The sequence below is a fragment of the Rattus rattus genome, chromosome 12 (assembly GCF_011064425.1).
Source record: "Rattus rattus isolate New Zealand chromosome 12, Rrattus_CSIRO_v1, whole genome shotgun sequence".
Taxonomy (NCBI): Eukaryota; Metazoa; Chordata; class Mammalia; order Rodentia; family Muridae; genus Rattus; species Rattus rattus.
In genome coordinates, this window is record NC_046165.1 from 2,991,423 (window position 1) to 3,015,965 (window position 24,543).

The window sequence follows — 24,543 nt, forward strand, 5'->3', positions numbered from 1 at the left end:
TCTGGGGACTGGTTGATGAACATTTCAGCTTTGGAAACTCACCCTCTAGCTAGGTGAAAATAAAGGCATGCATAAAGAAAACGCCACTCCCCAAAGGCCTATTTGAGTCTGTAATGTTCTCCAAATGTGAAGGATCCCAATGACACCTGTAAAACACCCTGACTTCACTCCCTCTTCAGTTACAGCCTTAACCCTGAGCTTCCTTTGAATCACTGTGAAATGCAAGTCACAATTTACCCTTTTAACTATTTAGGTACACAGCTCAGTGCTGTTGGGAATGCACAGTGCTGTGCGCTGTCCTATTCCCCTGAACACTGTACCATGAACATTCACCTGCCATCCCTTCCCACAGCCTTGCTGATGTCTGTCTCGCTCTCTGCCTATGATCTGCCTTGTTAGGCACACGCATCATGAGGAAGGTAGCAAAAACATGTTTATGCCCTGGGTGGCAAAAGAAGCTGTGTGGGCACCCAGCACATGTGGTACTAACACCGACCCCAACACAAGACCCACTCATCAACTCTGAAGGCCAAGCTCTGCTGTTTCCACAGCTAAGATCTTCCTCTTGGTTTAATTCCCTTTGTAGATTTATTAATTCAGAATGTGTCACAGACGATTGAGAGTAAACCATCTCATCAAATACACAGAGACAGGTTTTGGAAAATGTAGGAGTGGGTTCTTTCTTTCCACCATGTGGGCCCCAGAAAATGAACTCAGCTCAGATTTGGTGACAAATGCCTTTAGTGACAGATCCATCTCACTAGACCACAAATTCTCGTGAAATTAGAAACTGAATTTCCATGAGTAAAACCTGAAATAGAAACTACCACTCAGTAAAAGGAAATGCTGAGTTTCTCCATTATAACTCACTTTACTGAAAATACCATGCACATAACTAGAAAGTGTGCTTGTCAATACAGTATCAGTAATGTCTCTCACAGACTCTTTAGGGATTTTGAGGGACTAAGGAATTGTAGGAAGAAAAGGCAAGTCTAGAAAAACATCCCCTCAACTCCCAGATGCCAAAGAACAGTGTGCCCACCTGGAAGTCGTTCTTGACAGCGTGGAGATCATACACGAAGAACTTCTGACAGTGAGGCAGCAAGAGTGTCAGCAGAAGGGACAGGGTACTGGGGACCAGCAAAAGACTCTTCGACAGAGGTGCCTTATCTAGGAAGAAAGCCATGTTCAGAATGACTGGGATTTTTAAAACAAACAAACAACTCAAAGATGAAAAGCAGGATAGCTAATTTGTTTGGAATGAGAAGAAAGCCTAAGCACTGCAGCTCAGACATTTAGCTCTTCCTGAAACAGCTACCAACAGCTCTGACCCCGACAGCAGGCAGGTACGACTCTGGAAAGGCTTCACTGTCAGGTGGCTTGGACAGGAGACCAAATGCAGCCAATACCCAGTAAACTCCAGACAGCATGGATCCCCCAGTTAGCACCTGGGGCTGGCAGAGTCATTTGGTTTGAAAAGGTTTTAAAGGATTTTAAATGCTAACACTGTTGGCTGCAGTGGGCTCCTGAGGTTTTCCACAGCGAACAGGAGGAACCAAGTTTTCCACAGGAACAGGAGGGCTCATGGGACCTCTGCCCTATCCTGTGTGGCCATCGGGTATATATGATCACTTGTAACCAAAGCTACAAGCAACCAACACATGACAGGAACTAAGACTTCCCAGAAGACATGCTGTAGAATCTTCACAAGACAACTGCCTGGGTGGATTTCATGACACTGACATCACAGGGAACGAAAAATACTGGAAACCCAGACAAACCCACCTGTAGGACAATTCAGGGTTTCATATAAAGCACCCCATTTGTAACTTGTACCAACAGATCTGCACATCTCAAACCATGCGACAATGCTTTGCCAGAAGCAAGGCACTTCAGCACTCAGAAGTCTCTAATGTTTGTCATAAGCTATGGTATACTGAATATTAATGTTGCTGCTTTCATTTCCCTGTACATTTCTAACTACAGAGAGAGGTTTCAACTAACAGGACCATTTTTAAGGCCCTGCAGTCCCAAGGGTGCCTGCGCCCATGCAGATCTCTCCCCAGCAGCGCGTGCACGCTCCTACTCCCCACTGTCTCCTAGGAAGAGCTACAACCTCACTCTGGCTCCACAGACCTCCACACTCTGGGCCCAAGGCTCCCAGGCTCAAGTGTTTCCAACCCTACTCATCTCCTGCCCTTGAATCCTCACTCGACCCACTGTGCAGCTCACGGCTTCCTGCACACAGTGGCTTTCAGTTTTTTGGGAAAATGTTTCCAGACTTATTTCTCTTTCCTCCACAGCCTGTGGGAACTAGCCTAGACAGTGTCCCCCTTCTGTGGCACTCAGGGTTCCCTTCACTTCTAACTTCCCAATGATGTGAAGGGCACCAGAAGGGAGTCCACATGCCCAGCTTACCAACCGCAAGACCACCGGAGACACCAGAGGGACCCTTTCAGATTCTGTGTCATTTTTATAAGAAATCCTTGCAGATGAACTTACCCCTCACAGTTAGTGCTGTGGTTATAGTGCTTGTGCAAGCACACAGAAATAGCCCAGGTATTTCCTCCCTGGTCAGGTCTTGCACACATCTACACCGGAACTACCATACAGTGTTGCACACTCTCTTCACCAAGGCTTGCCAGATCTCAAACCTGACAGAGCACCCTACTGCCTAGGGCCTCAACAGGCCACAAAGACCAAGGCTGTGAGCATAGCCAGCCTTAGTTTATCTTGTACCACAGAAGACTCAGTTTTCCTTGCCTGTAGAATGGGAAATGAGAACTCAGCTGCAGAGAGTCAGAGCTCATGAGGCTCCGTGGTAGGGCACCTGCCCAGTCCTTGGCCTCAGCACTGCACATGTGCGCACAGGCTCCTACCACCCTTGCCATGTCAACCCCACTGGGTGGGATGGGCTTCCTCCTGGTCCAGGTGAGATCGTCTGTTCCTGGGACAGGAACAGAGAAAGGATGCAGTCATGCAGGCTCACCCAGAGGACAGCAGCCCCTCTTCCCACTTTCACCTTCCCTGTGACAGACAGCCTGAGCAACTCAACAAGATTAGAGAAAACCACACAGCTGAGCTGTAAACTCCTGGTCCCAAGTGCTACACTGGCACAATTCCTCAAGCATCAATGTCACCAGTGCTCTCTAGAAACCTGCCCAGCCTTATTTCATGCCATCTCCTCCCAACTCCTCCCAAGGTCACTCTGCCAATGACTATCAATGAGGTACCTTGGTTATGTCCCTGACTCTAAAATCACTAAGCACTCTCTATCAATCACGAATGTTCCTAGGCCCTGGGATTCAGCAGGGATGTCAGAACAAAGGCCCTACACTTGTGGTACTTAACATTCACAGGAGAAAAAAGGATGATTGACATGTGGAAACAAATGCTTGGAAAAGCCAAGCAGGTAAAGTCTGAGGCTGCTATTCACCATGTATTCCTAAAGAGTTCCCAGCCACTAGGTAATGTCACTAATCCCCACCAACAGACGCTAGTGTGGCAATGTGACTTGCTTGAGCCACGTAAACCTACGATATGTCACTTCCAGACAGATACTTAGAGCCAATGAACTGTTCATGTTCTTTTCCTCTACCAGAGCTCAGGATGGTGGCCACCCTATCCAACAGACGATCCAGCTAAAGACAGTGGAGGATGGACACACCCACCCCCAGGGGATTCTTGATGGCACTGGGAAGCAAGGCTTGCTCTTATGAATCAGGCCTCTGGGGAGACTTCTAATAGAAGAGGCAGGTGTCATTCTATATGGAGCAGGCAGGAAAAATCTTTAAGCAGAACCACATTCAACAGGCAAGAGGGCCACCCACACTGAAAGCACAAGCAAACTGGTAGACTATAAGGCCAAAGAAGTGGGAAGCAGCGAGCAGAACCTGGAGGCATGAGGAGGCTTCCAACCTTCCCTGAGAGTGGCAGGGTATATGGGGTGGGGCCAAGGGTGTAGGGTGGAAAGATGCATCTGAGTTATATCATCATCTGAGTCGCTAAACTGAGATCGGGAAGATGGGAACCGGAGTCCTGGCAGGAGGCTGCTCAGATGATCCAGGTAAGAAACACTGTCACAAATTCTAAAGGCAGACTTCAGTTTTAAAAGAAACGTGTTTGTTAGTTCCGCCTCAGGTCCAGCAGAGCACAGGCTCTCAGTGGCTGCAGCAGTTGGGGATTCCCCAGGGCAGTCAACTGGCCTTTGTTAGATGGGTTCTGATGGAGCAGGTACTCAAGTTCTTACCAAACTGTCCTCTGATGAACAATAAACAAACTGCCACATACACACAGGACTTAACTCAGCCATGAAAGGGGAGGGAGTTCTGACTGTGTTACACTATCGCTCGCTGAGCCCAAGGGCTCTGAGCTAAGTGGAACAAGTCCATGATGAGAAGTCAATTATCCCAGGATGCTCTTTACAAGAGACATCTAGAATAGTGAAATTCATAAAGTCAGAAAGTAAAATGCTAGCTCACAAAAGCAGCTGGCACTAGAGACTCACAAATACGTAACAACAATTACACAAAGAAAGCCATGAATCTGGAAGGAGGGATATGGGACACATGGGATAATCTGGAGGGAGAAAAGATTAGGGAAATTTTTGTAATTACAATTTCAAAAAGTAAAATTTAAATAAAATACAGTATGTTAAAGAAAACACAAGCTCCTCTGCTCCATGCCCCTGCCTCTGCACCAACAACGCATACTAGCCCTGTTTATTCTTATGGTCTTGCTCCTGGCACTCATCACTGTATCAGGGCTTTGGGCACAGCTCTCTCCACCCCACACAACGCTCTGCTCTTGCCCAGGGCCCACTCCAAATCCTCCCTCAGGGTTTCACCCTGCTGTGCTAGTCTCACAGCACTCGGTTAACTCCTGTCTTCACCATCACACAGACTCTATGATGGCAGAAGGGTTTCTTGTCTGCTCCCTACTTTATCCCCATAGCTCAAACACCAGCTGGCATCCAGTAGCCTTTCAGTACTTTTGATGGTAAATAAAAGAATCACACGTCTAATTCTCAAAACAACCCTCGAGGCAAGCACTACACTGAAGAAAAATGACGTTCGAGAGTAAGTGACTTTGCATGAGGACAAGAGCCTCAGCTTGGGTGCTCGGGGCAGGAAAGCTGTGACAAAAGCTTGCAGGCAGGTAGTTAGCCTTGGGATAAGGAGAGCAGCAGAAGTGAAGGACCTGGAAGGCAGGGCGGGGGAGGGGCAGTCCACAAGACAGCAGCATCAAGTCCCTAAACCGCTTTGCCACACACTCTTAGATCAATGGATCTCTCAACCCTCTTCAGAGAAGATTCTATTAGCAGTAGAGGGTCATTAACACGGACCCACAACTAGCCAAGGTTCAGAGAGTAAAAGATTGAGAATATTCAGCCCTAAAGGAAATATGTATACCTTCCGCCCACCGAGGCTCAGGGATCACTGAGGAAGAGGGGTGGAAAGAGTGTGAAAGCAGAGGTAGTGATGGCGGCTTCAGAGCTCAGCAGTGCAGCTGTCTGCATGAACTCAGAGCTGCTCCCAGGAGTGCAGAGGACAGTGAGCACACAGCCCCACCCCTAACAATGCAGCTGCTGACAGCTGTGAGAAGAGAAGCTTCTCTCAAATGCTGCGGAGAGAAGAGCATTTTCTCTGCGAGTACAGCTCCAAGCACATTGATCACGCTCCAATATATCCAAGAATATTTTGGCAGCCAAAGTATCTTGAAGGTGTCATTGTTTGTAAAAGGTCACAGAGCTGGGTGGGTACAGAAAAGGTCTGGGAAGAGTTGAGAGGTGATTTTGCCCAAAATATATTGCACAAAATTCTCAAAGACCTAGTAACTTTTTTATCCAGTTGGGTCCCACCAATGTGACAGATCAGCGAGGACTTTCTGAGAAGCCTAGCAATGTATCTGAAGAGTTACATTTGTACCAACAGTCTAGACTGGGTGGAAAGAGCCTTACTGGAGGAATGAAGCAGCAAGCACAGTCAGAAACCTACACCAAGCAGCACTCCAGCAACAGACGGGTGAGCACTGAGGCTGAGCACACAGAAAAGAAGCACAAGAGTATCACAAGAGTATCACAAAAGTATCACAAGAGTATCACAAGAGTATCACAAGAGTATCATCTCACAGCAGCCGCGTGAACGGCCAGACAGCAGAATTAAAATTCAAACCCCGATGATCTGATCCTAACAAAACCATACCCTACATTTTATACCACGCAGCTCTGCTGTCGATTATGCAAGACACATATACTGTCCCAAAAAGCACCAACAACTCACAGCGGTGCCTTATCTCTAACAAGCATGTGCAATTTTGAATGGAGACAGCAAAAGGAATACAGGTTGTAGAAAGTGTAACAGTGTGGTGAATACTTACTAAATGCTGAAATTACCAAAATGAAGATACGTGACTATGGTATTAATATGAAACCCGCCCCAAAGGCTACTGAAAGCCTGGTCCAAAAGCAGCAATGGCCTGGATGGCCCTGGGCCTAACTGGGTTAACTCAGAGGCACACAGCCTGCTGTAGAGCTGCTCTTGCTCCAGGTGTCGTCCTCCATATCTTCTCTGCCTCACTCCATTCCCCTCTGCCTTCCCCTTACCCTCTATCCTCTGTGGCAGCCAACACAGCCTTTCTATGCCTCTCTCTCCATCCTTCCCCGCATCATTTCTGGCTGCCATGGAGCAACCTCCTCCAGCACACACCCTCACCACCATGGCACCTCACACAGCCCTACAGGCGATGGAACCAGCTAACCATGGATTAGCATTTCTAAGCTGAGACCTGAAGCAAATCTTTCTTCACTGAAATTGCTCTTCCCAGGCACCTGTCACTGTGGTGGAAAGCTCAAACACATCCATATATATATATATATATATATATATATATATATATACATATACATACACATATACATATATACATACATACATATATGTATGTATGTACGTACATATATATACGTATATACATATATACATATATACACATATATACATATATATATATCTCACACACACAAACACACAGATACATACACACATGCACACACAGATACACACACACACACACATACACACACACACACACACACACACACACAGGATGGATTCAGGCCACAGCAATCATTACCATGGATATACACAGACTTTATCTGTCACAAAGATGCTCTCCTGACATGGTCTGTATTACTGTGAAAACAGTATCTGTAATGTCCAAAAGGAAAAGGGGAAAATTAAATTAAATGTTGGTCTACATGAGAGACAGACTAACATTCAACACTAAAAAATAAGTAGTATAAAAATACTACCTACCCTACTTATTCAATAAAGTTCTCAAAGTCCTAGCCAGAGCAATTGGACAACAAAAGGAGGCCAAAGGGATACAAATTGGAAAGGACGAAGTCAAAATATTATTATTTGCAGATGATATGATAGTATACTTAAGTGATCCCAAAAGTTCCACCAGAGAACTACTAAGCCAGATAAGAAAATTCAGCAAAGTGGCTGGGTATAAAATTAACTCAAACAAATCAGTAGGCTTCCTCTACTAAAAGGATAAACAGACTGAGAAAGAAATTAAGGAAATGACACCCTTCATAATAGTCTCAAATAATAATACCTCGTTGTGACTTTAAACAAGTAAGTGAAAGATCTGTATAACAAGAACTTCAGTCTCTGAAGAAAGAAACTGAAGAAGATCTCAGAAGATGGAAAGACCTCTCACACTCATGGATTGGCCATCTTGCCCAAAGCAATCTACAGATTCAATGCAATCTCCATCAAAATTCCAACTCAATTCTTCATAGAGTTAGAAAGAGCAATTTGCAAATTCATTTAGAATAACAAAAACCCAGGATAGCTAACACTATCCTCAACAAAAAAAGAACTTCTGGGGGAATCACCATCCCTGACCTCAAGCAGTATTACAGAGCAGTAGTGATAAAAACTGTATGGTATTGGTACAGAGACAGGCAGATAGACCAGTGGAATAGAATTGAAGACCCAGAAATGAACCCACACACCTATGGTCACTTGATTTTTGACAAAAGAGCCAAAACCATCCAGTGGAAAAAAGATAACATTTTCAGCAAATGGTGCTGGTTTAACTGGAGGTCAACATGTAGAAGAATGCAGATCAATCCATGCTTATCACCCTGTACAAAGCTTAAGTCCAAGTGGATCAAGGACCTCCACATCAAACCAGACACACTCAAACTAATAAAAGAAAAACTAGGGAAGCATCTGGAACACATGGGCACTGGAAAAAAAATCCTGAACAAAACACCAATGGCTTATGCTCTAAGATCAAGAATCGACAAATGGGATCTCATAAAACTGCAAAGCTTCTGTAAGGCAAAGGACACTGTGGTTAGGACAAAACGGCAACTAACAGATTGGGAAAAGATCTTTACCAATCCTACAACAGATAGAGGCCTTATATCCAAAATATACAAAGAACTCAAGAAGTTAGACTGCAGGGAGACAAATAACCCTATTAAAAAATGGGGTTCAGAGCTAAACAAAGAATTCACAGCTGAAGAATATCGAATGGCTGAGAAGCACCTAAAGAAATGTTCAACATCTTTAGTCATCAGGGAAATGCAAATCAAAACAACCCTGAGATTCTACCTCACACCAGTCAGAATGGCTAAGATAAAAAAACTCAGGTGACAGCAGATGCTGGCAAGGATGTGGAGAAAGAGGAACACTCCTCCACTGTTGGTGGGATTGCAAACTGGCATAACCTCTCTAAAAATCAGTCTGGAGGTTCCTCAGAAAATTGGACATTCCACTACCTGGGGACCCAGCTATACCTCTCTTGGGCATATACCCAAAGATGGTCCAACATACAACAAGGACACATGCTCCACTATGTTCATAGCAGCCTTATTTATAATAGTCAGAAGCTGGAAAGATCCCAGATGTCCTTCAACCGAGGAATGGATGCAGAAAATATGGTACATCTACACAATGGAATATTACTCAGCTATCAAAAACAATGACTTCATGAAATTCATAGGCAAATGGATGGGACTAGAAAATATCCTGAGTGAGGTAACCCAATCACAGAAAAACACACATGGTATGCACTCATTGATAAGTGGCTATTAGCCCAAATGCTCGAATTACCCAAGATGCACAGACCACATGAAACTCAAGAAGGATGACCAAAATGAGGATTTCCACACCTTCTTTAAAAGGGGAACAAAAATATCCATAGGAGGGGATAGGGAGGCAAAGTTTAGAGCAGGGACTGAAGGAACACCCATTCAGAGCCTGCCCCACATGTGGCCCATACATATACAGCCACCAAACTAGGTAAGATGGATGAAGCAAAGAAGTGCATGCTGACAGGAACCAGAGATAGACCTCTCCTGAGAGACATAACCAGAACATGTCAAATACAGAGGCAAATACCAGCAGCAAAGCACTGAACTGAGAACAGGACCCCCGTTGAAGGAATCAGAGAAAGGACTGAAAGAGCTTGAAGGGGCTCAAGACCCCATATGAACAACAATGCCAACCAACCAGAGCTTCCAGGGACTAAAACACTACCCAAAGACTATACATGGACTGACCCTGGGCTCCAACCTCATAGGTAGCAATGAATATCCTAGTAAGAGCACCAGTGGAAAGGGAAGCCCTTGGTCCTGCCAAGGCTGGACCTCCCCCAGTGTAGGGGATTGTTGGGGGGCTGTTAATGGGGTAGATAGGGAGGGGAACACCCATATAGAAGGGGAAGGGGAAGGGTTAGGGGGCTGATGGACAGGAAACCAGGAAAGGGAATAACATTTGAAATGTAAATAAGAAATACCCAATTTAATAAAGATGGAAGAAAAAAAATACTACCTACTAGAAAGAGGTTCCGAAAATAGTATTAGTGGCATTAGTGGCATAGTGTATGTATGATATACACTACTTTTTAAAAGTAGTGCATAAATAGGTGTTTTGTAAAGCAGCTATCAAAACACTAACCATCACAGTCTATTTGTGAGATACTTTGTTTCTTATACAAATCTATTTTAATGGAAATTTCTTATCATTTTGTTTTTCAAGACAGGGTTTCAGGTATAGCAAAGCCCTGGCTGTCCTAAATTTGCTTTGTAGACCAGGTTTGAACTCACAGAGATCCACCTGCCTCTGCCTCCTGAGTACTGGGATTAAAGGTGTTCACCACCATGCCCCGGGTTAAAAAAAAAAAAAAAAATTTAACTAGTTACTTATTCAGGGAGAAGTCTGTCATACCCTCATGCTCAGAGCTCAGGCCAGTCACTAGCAAACTTCCAGTCTGTGAGTGGTCAGGAAGTAGTTCCCACATAAGAGCTTACTCATTAAACAAGCAAGTTTTTAAAAGTCGTTTCTCTGATGACCTCTTTCTTTACCTTTGAAGATAGGAAAGCTATATGAATGAACAGGCAACATGTTAGTCTAAAAGTAAAAGAAAAACCATAGATGGCCAAGTGCTATAAAACACCAAAGTTAAGATTTCCTTGGAGTCGTTCATCTCCAGCTTCTCTTAGGTATGACAAGAGTGCACACTGTTGTCTGTGCAGCCAACACTACTTGGCTCAGGAGGCCCTGTCACTATAAAATCATGACCACAGTGACTCCACTTCAGGTGGACTATCTTACACACTGGACTGTCCTGATAAAAGGCCTTCCCATGTCTCCTGAGTCCTTATTATCTGGAGACAGGAATCCTCTGCTCACAAACATTAGGTGAAGAAATACACTATGAAGAATAAATAATTTGCTTCAGGGCACAGCATGAGAATAAAGGGGCTGCTATTTGGACCCAGTTCTGCCAGACACACTCTCTCTGTGTGTTATTTACAAAGAAAACACACTTTCTTATACTTAAAGTAAAATTTTGCTCCACAGAGAGTCAAACAAAAAATAACCATATGACTCATAAATTCCACTCTTAGACATATACCCAGGAAAAGTGAAAATGTAGAGTGCCCTAACACACTCAGTAACGCCAGTAGTAAATGCTTTAATGGGCTGGAACAAGAATCTTGCTATGTGAATTTTGCCTGATATTTTGAGCAATGAAGACATTAACCACAAATTTTGCTTAACCCTGTGAGCTATTACAAGATGTTAGCTGCAGACACACAGGGGGAGCAGCAACCTGGCAACTTATTCTGCCCCCACAAGTCTGGCCTGCAAAAGTACATGTCAAAAAACCCAGTGTGGTTCACACCCTTGCAAGGAAGGGCCACCATATCCTACCACAACACTGATCTTCCCATTGCTGACTGCTTAGGGGATGCCTCAGTATCTCACAAAGTTAATCTTTGCACCAACTTTTTATGAGAAAGGGACTAAACAGAAAACAAGGGTGGAACGTACAGTACAAAAGCAGAGTCAGCAGAGCACGGAGCCTTCAGCTCCCACAATTCAGCTCCCAGGCTGCTCAGCTTCTCGGGACGAATCCTAAGGACTTGTTGTCAGTAACCACACTGCAGTATGAGAACTGCATGCTTCTGGTGACCATCTCCACAAAGACTGCCAGGGGTCAGAGGGTCGCGGTTTATTCCTACTACTCCAATCTCCCAAGAACACTTAGAGGTTAAGACAAAAAAAACAACAACAAAAAAAAAAAACAAATACAAAAACAAAAACAAAAAAAACCAAACACATACAAAAAAAACAAAAGCCATCGATGAATGACCTTCTGCCCCTAATGCACCCCAGGCGCCTGCCTCACTGACTGCACCTCACGCAAGTGCCGTGGTAGTCAGGCATAAGCACCTGTTAAAGAACTAGTGGTGGTGAAGCCTCTCAGAAAAATGAACCAAAGAAAGTACTAAGAAGGTGCTGGGGGAAGGCTGGGATGGGGCACAGAAAGTAGGACTTGTCCTACACACACACACACACACACACACACACACACACACACACACACACACACACACACGAAAGATGTTTTTCTAAAACCTGCAGAGGGGATGAGCTGAGAGCAGTCCTGAGGCAGCAGAAGACGCAGGCAGCTCCAGGCCGCAGGAAAGCACCGCGACCTTGTCTTCTGAGACCGGATGCAGGGGCATCAGCATCCCAGGCTTACGTGGAGTTAGCGTAATTGGTCTTATACTTACTGGGAAGGTTTAATGTAAACATTAACCGCTCATTAGTCACAAAGAACAGACACTGTTGCAGTACTCATTACGTGACACAATCTAATAATGTTAGAGTGAGAGGAGACCAGTGTCACACAGCTCTGAAAAGTGAGGCAAGGGGCTTGGGGAAAGTTCTCCACCTGTACAGTAAACTATAAGAGATTACATAATTTCAAAATTTGGAAATCTGTGGTGCTTTAAGAATCTGACCCCAGGCATGCTCAGTGAAGCAGGGAAGTCCATGTAGAAACAGCAGTGCACACTCCAGAGACTTTGTTGCCATGCAACAGTTCAGCCTTACAGTACAGCCTTCAGGAGAAATTTGGACTTTTGTAAAGTGTCAGCAAACAAGTCACATTCCTAACCTCTTCCCACAACCCTCCATATTACAGAGACACATGGCCTGCCTAGCCCCAGTCTGTGAAGCAGGGTTGAGGGAGGCATCCATCAGCAATGCCAATTTATGACCAGATGGACATCGTCAGACCGAAGTCCATGGAAATGCTGCAGGTAATAACCTGGGGACAAGCCAGAAGACTTCAGGTGTTCAGAGAGTCAGCTCCTCAACCCAAAAAGAAAGATCAGGTAAAAAGACAGCAGGGCTACCACACAGTATAACTGCATACGCTAGGCCATCAGAGAGAAGCAGATGGGCTGTATGCATCCCTAGACTGGCCCACTTGAAAGTTACACGTGAAGCACACACCTACAGGGTAGAGAGCCTGACTTCAGAGCTTGTGATCTAAAAAGCCCATCCTCTCTGGTAAAAAGTCCCAGGTTCAGGCTAGAAACCATTTAAGTCCTAGTGCCTCACTAGTCTGGGAGCAGACAAAGGCTAGAAACCGCCTAATACACTTCCAGCCACTGGGCTGAAGAAAGAAAAGCCCCGCTCAAACCTCAAACACTAAAACGAAGTCCAAGAGAGTAAAGAGCCAAGTCAAAGCAAGGAACCCAGAGAGCGGAGGGACGGGGCCTTGTCTGCTGGGCCTCCTGTCCAGCTGTCCTAAGATAACAACCCTCAAGATGCCAGAGAAGTGTATCCTTCCTCTCACAGGAGGCCAGGGCTCAGGGACGCTCTGGGAAAGAACGTGAGTGGTTACAGTGCAGAGCACCCTCACCCTCTCTCCACCACAGGAGCAGCAGTGTCCACCTCATCCTGGAAGTCCCCATACTATAAGCTGCATGCATCAATTAAAGAGAACTCTGTCACTACGATAGAAAAGTATCCCTTGATAATTAGATGATACCACACTTCTAAACAAAACAAAGGCACTCGGGTCTACTAATTTTATTGTTGGCTGAACACTTTCGCCCTGCCTCCCGTTCTGTTACAATGGGAAACTGATCTGTTAGAGAGAACAACTGAGACTTTTATCTTTAGTAGAGCTATGACTAAGAAAGACTAGATGGCCTTTACTGTTGGCTCCGAATTTTTAAAGCTACCTCTAGTGGTAGCAATGCCACTGCGCACATCGGTGGGCCACCTGGGCAATGACACCCCTCCCAAGCCTACTCTCACATTCTTTCTCGCAGACAGCCTAGCTAGAAAGAAGGCTTGGCCAGCAAATAAAATCCTACAATATAAAGAAAATAAAATATATGATTTATCACCATTAAAAAAAAAATTCTGGGGCTGGAGAGATGGCTCAGTGGTTAAGAGCACCCGACTACTCTTCCAGAGGTCCTGAGTTCAATTCCCAGCAACCACATGGTGGCTCACAACCATCTGTAAAGAGATCCGATGCCCTCTTCTGGTGTGTCTGAAGGCAGCTACAGTGTACTTATATATAATATAAATAGATAAATAAATAGATAGATAGATAGATAGATAAATAAATAAATAAATCTTTTTAAAAAATCCTACATTCTACAACAGAAGCAGCACACGCAGGGCTGGAAGTCTCAAAGGAGAAGTGAGCTTGGTGTGAGGGTGATAGGGAAGAAGATGGGATGTTGGACAGACAGACAAATAACTTCACTCAGAGACAAATTCACAAGAAGAGCTGAGTCCCCCTGACAGGAGTGACTATCAAATTCTCAACAGCCATTTGCCAGCTCCTGCCCCAACCAAGCACCTGGTGTAAGCAGCTTAGCTGGCCAAATGCTTGACTAGCACACATGAAGCGCTGGGTCCCATTCCTCTGAAATGCATCACGCATCGGTCAGGGTGGTAACACCATGCCTGGAAGCCCAGGACTACTGCGGAGGGAGGAGGATCAAAAGCTGGAGGTGATTTAGGATTTAAAGCAGGATAATCTGCCTGGGGCATGTAAGACTCCGTCTCAAAAAAATAAAAAAATAAAAAAATAAAAAAAATGTGGAGGAGAGTTGGAAAGAAAGCTCCACTGAGCGCCCCCATGGCGTGGCTCAAGGCACCTGTAGCCTGTAGCTCCAGTTGCAGGGGATCTGATCCTCTCTCCCTTTTGTCCTCCACAGACACTATGCACACATGGTGCATATACTGACAAGCAGGCTCATAGATAATAAATGTGCAAATAAAGTTTACTCCAGCAGGGAAACAAAACAAAAGATGCCAAGACATATGATCCAAGACTCAAAGAGCAGCTGCAGAGAGCCAACCTGAACCAGGGAGGGAAAGCGGCTGCTGGACTCCCCGGACAACGCAGGCTCTCTGGCTTACAGGGTGATCTCCTGCTCAGTGCAACCATGGCCCTTGACTCCACAACAAACACACAGGCATAGGAATGAATGTTAGAAGAGCTAATGATTTTTACTTTCCATGTAAAAATCTAACCACAGACAAATCAGGGAAGACTTGCTACTGAACCATGTTGGCAACACCATACACATAATTAGGGAAGCAAAGAGCAGAGGATACACTGTACATTTCTTGTTTCTTTTTGAGATAGGACCTTACCATGTAGTCCTGGCTGGCCTCAAACTCATAGAGATAGACTCATTGCTCATTTTCATAGTGGAATCTACTGATTAAGCCAAAATTTCAGCAATTAAAAAATAGTTGTGGCCAGTAGTGGTGGGAGCACATGCCTTTAATCCCAGCACTCAGGAGGCAGAGACAGACAGAGTGAGTTCTAGGACAGCCAGAGATACAAAGTGAAACTCTGTCTTGAAAAAAAAAGTGTGTGTGTGTGTGTGTGTGTGTGTGTGTGTGTGTGTGTGTGCGCACGCGCGCATGCACATGCATGCATACATACATGCATTCCTTGAAATTATAGAAATAATACTGAAATACAGAAATCAAAAATGTAAGGTGAATGTCTAAGTCACACACAAAATGTGAGAAATATTCACTTTCCCAGGCTAACAAAGAACTGGAGGAAGAGAACAAGGAAGGAACATTTAATCTCTCCGTTGACAAAACTGTTAAAATTATCATGTTCAATGATTACAAATGAGTGGTGAGGAAGACCTGCCCTCAACTGTGACAATCATCTGGGCCTGGCTGTACAATTTCCCATCCTCAGATCCTGATTATTCCTGTCGGATGACTTCAAGAATGTGACCACTGGAGGCACACAGCTTTGATCCCATCCACTTGGAAAGCAGAGGCAGGAGGGTCTTTGTGAGGTCAAGGCCAGCCTAGTCTACACAGAGTTCTAAGACAGCAAGGGCTACACAGTGAGACTTTATCTCAAAAATGCAATCAGTCAGTCAATAAAATAAGAAAGAATGTGAGCACTGGGTAGAAAGGAGAGGTGGGTGAATGGGTAAGAGCACTGGCTGCTCTTCTAAAGAACCCAAGTTCGATTCCCAGCACCCCCACCGCAGCTCACTCGTCTGTAACTACAATTCAGGGGATCCAATTCCCCTTTCTGGCCTCCTTAGGCACCAAAGACACAGGACCTGCACAGACATAAATGCAGCAAAACACTCATATGCATAAATTTTTAAAAATAAGAATTACATTTTAAAAAACAAATAATAAAAGCTGTCCTTTAAAAATGAAAAGGAATGGGGCTGGGGATTTAGCTCAATGGTAGAGCGCTTGCCTAGCAAGCACAAGGCCGTGGGTTCGGTCCCCAGCTCCGAAAAAAAAGAAAAAAAAGAAAAATGAAAAGGAATGTGACCATGGGCGTAAGGTGCAGCTCCAGGAGTAGAATGTTTGCCTGGTAATCAATGAAAACCACCAACTAAGCCAAGGAGAACAGAAAAGAAGAAGGACAATGTTATCCCAATGGTCATAAGTGCTCAGCTTAATAGTTTCTCAATGGAAACTAATGGAGAGAAACATCCTAGTAAGAGAAATGCTAAACCATTCAGACCTGTGATCTCACATATCCAATGTTAAAAAGACATAACATGTACATTCAAACTCCATTTTTGTATTAAACCAAAAACTGACACATTTAAAACTGACACCTGTGTGCCAAAGAGGAAAGAACACACATGTGGGAACCTATGTCAGTGCAGCTCACGTGGGAGAGTGGGGCAAGTGGCCGTGAGAGACTAGTCCTTTCGACACTAAATGCCTGCCTGTTTCTTTTTCAGCAAACATGTTTCAAATTTGTAAGACAAAACAAATGTATCACAAGTCAGCTTTGGAGAGCATTAATGTGGTTAAGTTTATTTAAGGTTAAAATTTCAACCTTAATTCTCCCTGTGTAGTCCTGAATATATCACTTGTCCTAGTTCTGATTTCAAAAATGTTTATGTACAGGAGAGGGCAGAAGGAAGGACTAATAACATCAAAGATGTTTGATAAAACCTCAAGGAACAGGGCTGGGGATTTAGCTCAGTGGTAGAGCGCTTACCTAGGAAGCGCAAGGCCCTGGGTTCGGTCCCCAGCTCCGAAAAAAAGAACCAAAAAAAAAAAACAAAAAACCTCAAGGAACTGTATTATTGTATTTACCTAAAAGTATGTGTGTGTGTGTGTGTGTTCATCCAATGAAGTGGTTGACAATGCTCCAACAAGAGTAGTAAGCAGTGCAGGCTGTTGCTGCTGCCCTTGGTTGGCTCGCAGAGGTTGAATGTAAGTCCCCACTGCTGAAGATAGTGATTCAAGCTAGATCTAACCTAAATGCTTCCCTCCCTCATAGTACCAGAGGAAGAAAATAATCCTCTACTGATCCAACCAATAATACATCTGTGACACCTATTAACTATAACTATGACCAGCATGGCAGAATAGTGGCACTTGTATGCTGGCACTTGCCAGCAGCTGTCTAACTGGACGCGAGGTCCACTCTACAGGAGGAAGATCACACCTGGTACCAGCAGCCTGGCCAACTGTCCAGGGCTGGGACTCATGCATCCTAGACCAGAACCAACGACCCCTGCTCGACTAGGCCAACATAACTAACTGCACCCTAAAGCTATCCTTACACCCACGGGTGAGTACAGACCATATCCTTCATCAAAGAAGCCTCTCTTTTCAGCAAATGGAGACCATTACAGAAAACCACCGGACACAATGCAGAGATCAAGTGACCAGGGGAGCCCAGCCCATGAACACGTTGCACATAAAGCTCAAGGAAGACCAAAGAGGACAGAAAGATTCTAAGAGCTAGATGACCAAGAGGATTACTATGAGACTGTCTCCAGTACATGACAGGAACGCTACACTCACAACACCTCAACAATACGATGCCTAAACAATGACAACAGCAATAGAAATGCTAACTCAGAAGAGGAACATCTCATGGACCCCACACCTAGACCAAGACCAACAGGCAACTAACTAATAAGCAGGGCAGTGTGGCCCACCTATGATCGCAGCACTCAGGAGCAGAAGCAACTGACCTCTGAGTACGAGGCCAGCCTGGCTACAGAGTGGGCTCCAAGACAGCCAGGACTGTTACACAGAGAAACCCTGTCTCAAAAGACCAAAACAGGCAACTAATGACTGCTGAGGGAGACAGAGTTAGCCTCTTCCAGGGATGAGCCCCATATGGTTATCCAGTACCTAGTGGACAACTCTAAGCCATATACACCCAAGCAATGGGTGTGTGTGTGTGTGCGCGCGTGTGCGTGAGACAGACAGACAGACAGAGACAGATAATATACATAACTAATAATGAGCAATAATAATTTAACAGTAATAAGAAAAAGTAGTCATCAATCAGAGAGGGAGAGGGGACATGGGAGGGGTTAGAGGGAGGAAAGAAAGTGGAAGAAAAGAAGGGAAATGTTCACACGAACACACGCTCACATGATGAACCCTATACAGGAGCAAGTGTGAGAAAGAGGCCCAGTCTGCCGGCACAGTAGTTTGCTCTCTTTACATCTGAATTTTCATTTCTAAGTGGTTTAGAAGTTCAGTAAGTTGAAACATCTTTTAAATTAGCCTTTTGTGAGTTCACGTGTGTCACCGTACTTTGTTCCTTTCCCTATCTCCCTCCTGTACCCACCCTACTCCTCCTGATGGCTCGTTTCTTGTCCCACAAGACACATACGGCATAGGAGAATTTTTTCATGCATATGTGGTGAGCGTGTATGTGTTATGTTTGTGTGCAGGTGAGTGCACACTTGTGTGGTGTTTGTGGAAGCACAGGGTTGATGTTGGAATCATCTGCTTCCCATATTACCCTCTGAGACAGCATCTATCATCAAACCTAGAACTAACCACAGGCCTTGTCTCCTTCTCCCAAAGCTGAAACTACAGGATAGCGGCCACACTCACCCACCATGCCACCTGACATTTACATGGGTGACAATTATCTGAGAATCAGAGCTCCAGTCTAATCACTTGTACAGAAGTCCTTTGTCTAGCCAAGCAAGAGCTTTATACGCTGGGCCATCTTCCTAGTGCTTTTTTACTGCAGGGTTGCTAAGCGTCTTGGAAGTATTAACTTTCATACTGATCATTAAATAGCAATACAGCCAATTATTAGTGTCCACTCTCTGTACTGTGTCATGCTACATTAAAGACACTGTGAGAAATGGTCAAGAAGAATGGTACTGTAACTCCTCAGGTTGGGGAGATGACTCAGTTGGTGAAGTATGTGTGCGAATGTGTGCTGGATTCAATGCCCAGTGCTCATATAAAATCTGTAACCCCAAGCTGGGGGTAGGGGAGGTGGGGAGCAGAGACAGACAGATTCCTGACACTCATGGGCAGTCAGTCTAGCTAAATGGATGAGCTCTTTGCTCACTTGAAGACTTTGCCTCAAAAAATGCAGTGGAGACCAATTGAGGAAGACACCCAGCACTGTCCTGTGGCTGCACAGCACACACACACACACACACACAGATACACTCACACACAGACACACACACACACACACACACACACTCGCCTGGGTTCACTGTATACATTTACAAAATTTTCAATGAGTTAAAATAAATAAAATGAGGATTTAACTATAATTCTCATTTATTATTAAGAGAGTCAAAACTTCAGGCCCTCTTGGTACCATTACTTCCAAAACATATTTCCAAAATGCTGAAGTAAATAACTTATCAAGTTCCCCATATCAGACTTATGTTTAGGTGCATCTTAAAGCAACTGAGGAAAGGTAGGCTTCACTTTCGTTACTAAAACTGAAACTGGCTCAAGCTGAGTACAAAAGGGACACACACACACACACACACACACACACACACACACATTCACACACACACACACTTACAAACACACACACACACCTCACACTCACACACACACTCACCCAGTCATACTCACACAATCACACACATACACATACACACACACACACACTCACACTCACTCACATACACACACACACACACACACACACACACACACAGACACACACACACACACACACACACACACACACAGGGAAAGGAAACACACATGCATACATAGTATGAAGATCTATTTAGGACAGGCACATCCTGCTGAAAACAAATGAATCTGGTCCTGCTGCAGGAAGAGACACCAGGGTGTCAAGCATGTGACCTATGGAGGACATGAATCTGGGTCAGGGGTCAAATCTCAGCTTATGAGATGGGACATTGGCCTGCAATAAGGAAAACAACAGCTATCTTCATAATCTCCACAGAGCAGCTGGAAAGAATAAGTATTATAAGTAAAGTAGTCTCTTTCTGTCAAACTGTTTGTCAAGTTTTAATTTAGTATTACCCTTAAGGACTAGAATTGGGCACTGTGCCAAAAGTTATGACAATACACCTTATTATATGTTTTATTTAACCCTTATTTTTGTTTAAAGGCAGATCCTAAGTTGGCCTCAAGCTCCCTAGGTAATGGACCTTAACCTTGTGGCCCTCAAGTCTCTACTTGCACAGACCAGCTCAACCGCGTCTGAGTTTATGAAGGGCTAGGGATGGAGTCCAAGTCTTCATGCATACCAGGGTGGTATCCTATCAACCCACACATTCTCAGTCTTTTACCTTCTTGCACTGCTAGAACATTTTTAAATCAAGGTGCTCTCAGCATTATTATAATAGAGAAGAAATGGGGGAGGGGAGGCTTCTTAGTCAAGAAGAGCACACTAGACAAACGCTGTTACAGGGAAAGCCAGAATGCCACTAAAGCAAACAACACGCATCCCAACTGCACCACGAAAGCCTCTGCTGGACACAAAGCAATGTTCGAGTGTGGTAAACTGGCTTTTTATTCATCTAGTGATTATCCTGTTATACTTAAAAAAAAATAGAATAAACTCCCATTAATGCCATTTACTCCAATAAATGGCATTTACTTATCCTTGTGATTTTCTATACATTAGAAGTTTAAAGAATGTGCAGTTGTTTATAACTAAATCAGTAACTTAACAATAAAAACATAAATGTGTAGGAAAAGTAGATAAGTAAACTGAACTGATCTTATAGCTATGTCTCTAATTTCCAAACTTTCTAAAAGGTGGCTAAACTCAATTTTTCAATGTAAAGAAATATCCTTCCCTTAAGTTTCTCCCACTCTGGTTAATGTTTAATTTTTTTCCTTCTTAGCTAAAATGTATAAATAAGCTACGTTTCTTGGTGTTTCATAAATTCAATCCTAAACTTTTTATGAAATGGACAAAGCCAAGAGCTGGGCTTTCCAAGCAACTGTGCAGAGCATGGAGAACCCACCCAGACTAGATTAAAGCAGAAATGCATCAAGTGTAAAGTCACCTTTGAAAAGCCAACCAAACTATCCACTGCTCACACAAGACAACTAATCAAGATGATAGAGCTGAGCTATTCTCATCTACTTCCTGCTGCTGTGATAAACAACATAACCCAAACCAGCTTGGACTCATAGGGGTTAATCTGGTTACGGTTACAGCTATCACTGAGGGAAGTGCAGGCAGAAACTACAGGGGAGACTCCGGTAACTGGGCTTCTCTCAGGCTCATATGCAGCCATCTTTTGTATAGTTCAGGCTCACCTCCATGGTATGGCACCACCTGTGGGGCCAGGGAGCCATGGAGCTGTGGGGACAGACCCAGAGCAAGAGTATCCAAACCCTGGACATGATGTGGAAGCATGAGCTGAATAAACCCTTTCCTCCCCACGTTGCTGTGGTCATGGTGTTTCCTCACGGTAATAGTGATCCTAACTAAGGGAAAAGTGATTGCACACTGTGCCTGTCATCAACAGTTAGGCTTACGGTTCCCCTACACTTTTCTGTCTACTAGTTAAACAGGTAGATATTTAAAGAACATTTCTGTGGGCCAGTCACTCTTCTGGGTTCTCAGAATTTAGTTTAGTAGCAGTAAAACACCAAACGTATGTTTGTTGATGTGCTCGTAGTCTTAGCTAACAGATGCCATGGCACAGAGGCTCTTTTTAAAGTAACAAGTATCCAGGTCAGTGCTAACGTTCAGTGTTTGTTCACAGGTGGGAAATTTTTCTTCCCCTTTCCTAGTTTGGACTTGTAGGCACTTAGGTATAGTCTGTATTTTTGTGTGGTTCTCCCTTTTGTGAGGCAGCCTTGTATTTTGGTATCTTAGTGGGCACTTCATGCCATACTCAGTTGTTAGCTGGACACACCAGGAAGAGGGGCTGTGAGCTGAGGAATTGCCTCCAGTGGATTAGCCTGTATGCACTGGGAATATCTGTAAGGTATCTCCTCCCTCCCTTCCTCCCCATCTCCCTCCTTGGTTTTTGAGACAGGGTTTCTCTGTGTAACACTGGCTGTCCTGGAACTCTCTATGTAGACCAAGCTAGCCTGAAACTCAGAGACTGACCTGCCTCTGACTTCTGAGTGCTGAAAATAAAGTTGTGCGCTCCTATGCCCAGCTTTGTGAAGCATTTTCTTAGGAATGAGGTAAGAAAGCCCATCCCACTGCGGGCAATTGCCACTCAGGCTCCACTTCTCCTCCTGTAACAGCATGATCAGCCTGTGGTCACAACCAGTGGATTCTCAGAGGGGGAGGGAGGCTGGATGGCCAGGAGCTGAGACCTCAGGCAACAGTGAGGGTATCCAGGATGTCAGGACAGGAACATGGAGGTAGGAGCTGATATAAACATCATGGAGGGGTGCTGCTTACTCGTTTGCTCTCCACGGCTCGTTCAGCCAGCTTTCTTACAGAACCCAGAACTACCTGCCCAGGGGTGGCACCACCCAGTGTGTTGTCATCAATCACTAGCCAAGAAAATGCCTCAAGGACTTGCCTACAGGCGATCTCAGGGAAGCACATTCTCAGTTAAGGTTCTTCTCAAATGACTCCAGGATAGTGTCGAGTTGACAAAAATCAACCAACGTAACTTGTTACCTCAAAGAATGCAGGTTTTGTCCTTAATGCCTCACTGGTATGAGTCTCCACATCGCAAACCTTCGGTAGATATAAAAGACACTAAGTAGATGTATTCAAGGGGAATGAAGAGATGGTGTGTGTGTGCGTGTGTGTGCGTGTAACCCAAGACTATCCCACTAAGAAGAGGACTAGAGCTGGTGTAGCAACTCACACTTGCAGCCTCAGCACTGGGGAGGCTGGGCAGAGACTTCGTGATTCTGAAGCCTGCCTGAGCAGAATGAGATGATGTCTAAAAAGGAAAAAGAAAGGAAAGACAGCAACAACCACAAGAAGCAGCACCATTCGAGGTGATGGAGATGTGGCTCAGCAGGTGAATATACTTGCTCCTCTTACAGAAGAACCATGGTTTGGTTCCCAGCACCCCTGTAGTGGTTCATAACCCTCCATAACTCCAAGGAATTCAATGCCCTTGTCTCAACTCCACAGGTACCAGGCATGCAAATGACACATATACACAAGCCCAAAAAAAAAAAAAAAACCAAAAAAACAAAACAACAACAACAAAAAAAAAAAATACACATAAAAAATAGGATCTGAAAAAATCTAAAAGGAAAGGGACAGCACCGCACTATTTGATGTCACATGACACTGGTTGCTTTGTCCAGAACAGAGTTGGCAGTCTAGTGAAACAGCCTCATCACAGCTGGTCCCATCAAATAGAAGACAACCTCAGAGAGCTCAAGGTGGTGGAAAGCAGAGAGACGTGAAGACAGGCTTCCATGAAGTGCCCCTGAGACGGAGTGCTCTGAGAGCTGGGCGGGCAAACATAAGTCAATAGAGATATATGCCTCCATATTTGCAAGAAAGAGCTTAGTAGAGACCAGGCAACACTCACGTTGACCAAACATTTAGCAGGGCAAACTTCTAGGGAGTTTTACTACAGCAATCCCATTGTCCTCTCTATCGTGAGGGATCTGAAGGACAGATGGTTTGTTTCACCATGCAAAGATGCATACCCAGGTCAAGGGAGCGGCAAGTAAGAGGCTCCCAGCTCTGGAAGTCTCCAAAGAGACTCTGACACATCCACGGGACAAAACATCAGCTCAGCCAAGTGCCAGGCTTGCTCTGCCAGAAGAGAGCTAAAAAAGTAACAATGACAGCCTTGGCCAGAGTGGGAGAGCACAGAGAGCACCCAGGGAGAGCACAGTGGAGGTCAAACAGAAAGAAGCAGGAAGACAGCTAAGTGTCCAGACAATAGCCTGCATTCTTTGTACTGTTTTTCTTTAAGATTTATTTACATACTTACTTATTTAATATATACAGATACTTTTGTCTGAGTGTACATCTGCACACCAGAAGAGGGCATCAGAGAGTTGTGAGCTGCCATGTGGGTGCTGGAACTTGAACTCAGGACCTTCGGAAAAGCAGTGAATGCTCTTAACCATGAGCCATCTCTCCAGCCCCTTTTTGTATTGTTTTGTTTTGTTTGTCTGAGTGTGGAACAATCTTGAAGCTAGAGATAAAATAGAAATAGCACGGGGGTTGGGGATTTGCCTCGGGGGAAGGGCCCTTGCCAAGAAAGCAAAAGCCCCTGGGTTCAGCCCCCAGCTCCAAAAAAAAAAAAAGGAAAAAAAAAAAAAAAAAGAAAAGAAATAGCACACAGTGATGTCCAAATCCAAGAAACTTAACAGAAAACATGTGCCTATGGCTCAGCTTGGATCAGAGACCAAAATTAACACATGATTGGAGTCTTAATCAACACACACAGCAAGCCAGGAATAGCAGTAGCTGAGTCTAGACGAAAATGCAAATGGCACACTTAACTAG

The 24,543-nt window shown here is 44.6% G+C and overlaps 1 protein-coding gene across 2 annotated transcripts in view; it reads right to left on the reverse strand.

Moving 5' to 3' along the window:
• The window catches only part of Ubac2 (UBA domain containing 2), a 148,976-nt gene that overhangs the window by 120,721 nt on the left and 3,712 nt on the right, over positions 1–24,543 (reverse strand). For both annotated transcript variants that reach the window (XM_032918299.1, XM_032918298.1), the window contains exon 2: positions 1,043–1,170. In XM_032918299.1, coding sequence (XP_032774190.1) covers positions 1,043–1,170 — 128 coding nt within the window. The remainder of the gene's footprint in view (positions 1–1,042; positions 1,171–24,543) is intronic.